Consider the following 896-nt stretch of genomic DNA (forward strand, 5'->3'; position numbering starts at 1 on the left):
CCTTGTGTGTTAAATGTGCGTTTCTTTCCTCTTTCTCTTCTTCCTTGTTACCACAGACCCAAGCAACCCACAGTGACAATCATGACAACGATGTTTATTCAACTGCGCCGTGTGGTGTACCTGTTGGTACTTCTGCAGTGCTGCGTGTGTGTGGCATATGCGGAGGATGGTGTCAGAAATTCTGCCGGAAGTTCAAGACTACAAACTAACAACAATATTATGGAGAACTCTGCAGTAAATAAATCTGACACTGTAGCAAAGGGGGTGGCATCATTGGCATCAGCGTTATATAATTTTTCGAAAAGTTTGTTTGGTTCCCTCATTTCTGCTAAAACACCTTCAGACGCGTCAAAAGAAAAGAACTGTACGTCCAATGGCAGTTCCGTTGAATGCACAAACACACAGGGAGTGACATCAGTAAGAGAACAAACACAAAGGAATAATAATGATGATAAGGGAGTAGACAATGGAGTGTCAGAGCAGGAAACAACAGATAAAGGTAATGCCAACCAGAACAACCAAAACAGCAACAACGATCTGACGTCGCCCGAAAAGGTTGAAGTTCCCAGTCGACCAAACGTCAATCAAAGAGAGACGAAAGCAGAGAATGAGAAAAGCCAACAAGGAGTGACGAACGAGAACACAAACGAGAATTCCAATGAAAGCAAAGAAACACTAAATCCCCCATCTGATAGTGCCGGTTTGCCATCTGGCTCTGTTTCTTCAGTTTCTGATGTAAACGACAGCAGCAGCAGTCCTGCATTGCTGCACGGTCCCTTACTGCTGCTTCTGCTGTGGGTGCTGGGCTGCACTCTCGTGTGCTGATCGGTGTTCCCATGACACAACTGCACAGTTAACCTTTGTTTGAGTGGATATGGGCGCATTGTAAGGTCACT

The 896-nt window shown here is 45.1% G+C and overlaps 1 protein-coding gene across 1 annotated transcript; it reads left to right on the plus strand.

Moving 5' to 3' along the window:
• Nucleotides 1-81: 81 nt before the first annotated feature.
• Nucleotides 82-825, plus strand: TM35_000061020 (uncharacterized protein; the record flags this gene model as incomplete). The annotated part of the gene is made up of 1 exon (XM_029023139.1): nt 82-825. One exon carries the CDS (start codon nt 82-84, stop codon nt 823-825), a length of 744 nt encoding a protein of 247 aa, XP_028885163.1.
• Nucleotides 826-896: the final 71 nt, after the last annotated feature.

Source organism: Trypanosoma theileri (genome assembly GCF_002087225.1).
Source record: "Trypanosoma theileri isolate Edinburgh chromosome Unknown TM35_Tth_6_V1, whole genome shotgun sequence".
NCBI classification, from domain to species: domain Eukaryota; phylum Euglenozoa; class Kinetoplastea; order Trypanosomatida; family Trypanosomatidae; genus Trypanosoma; species Trypanosoma theileri.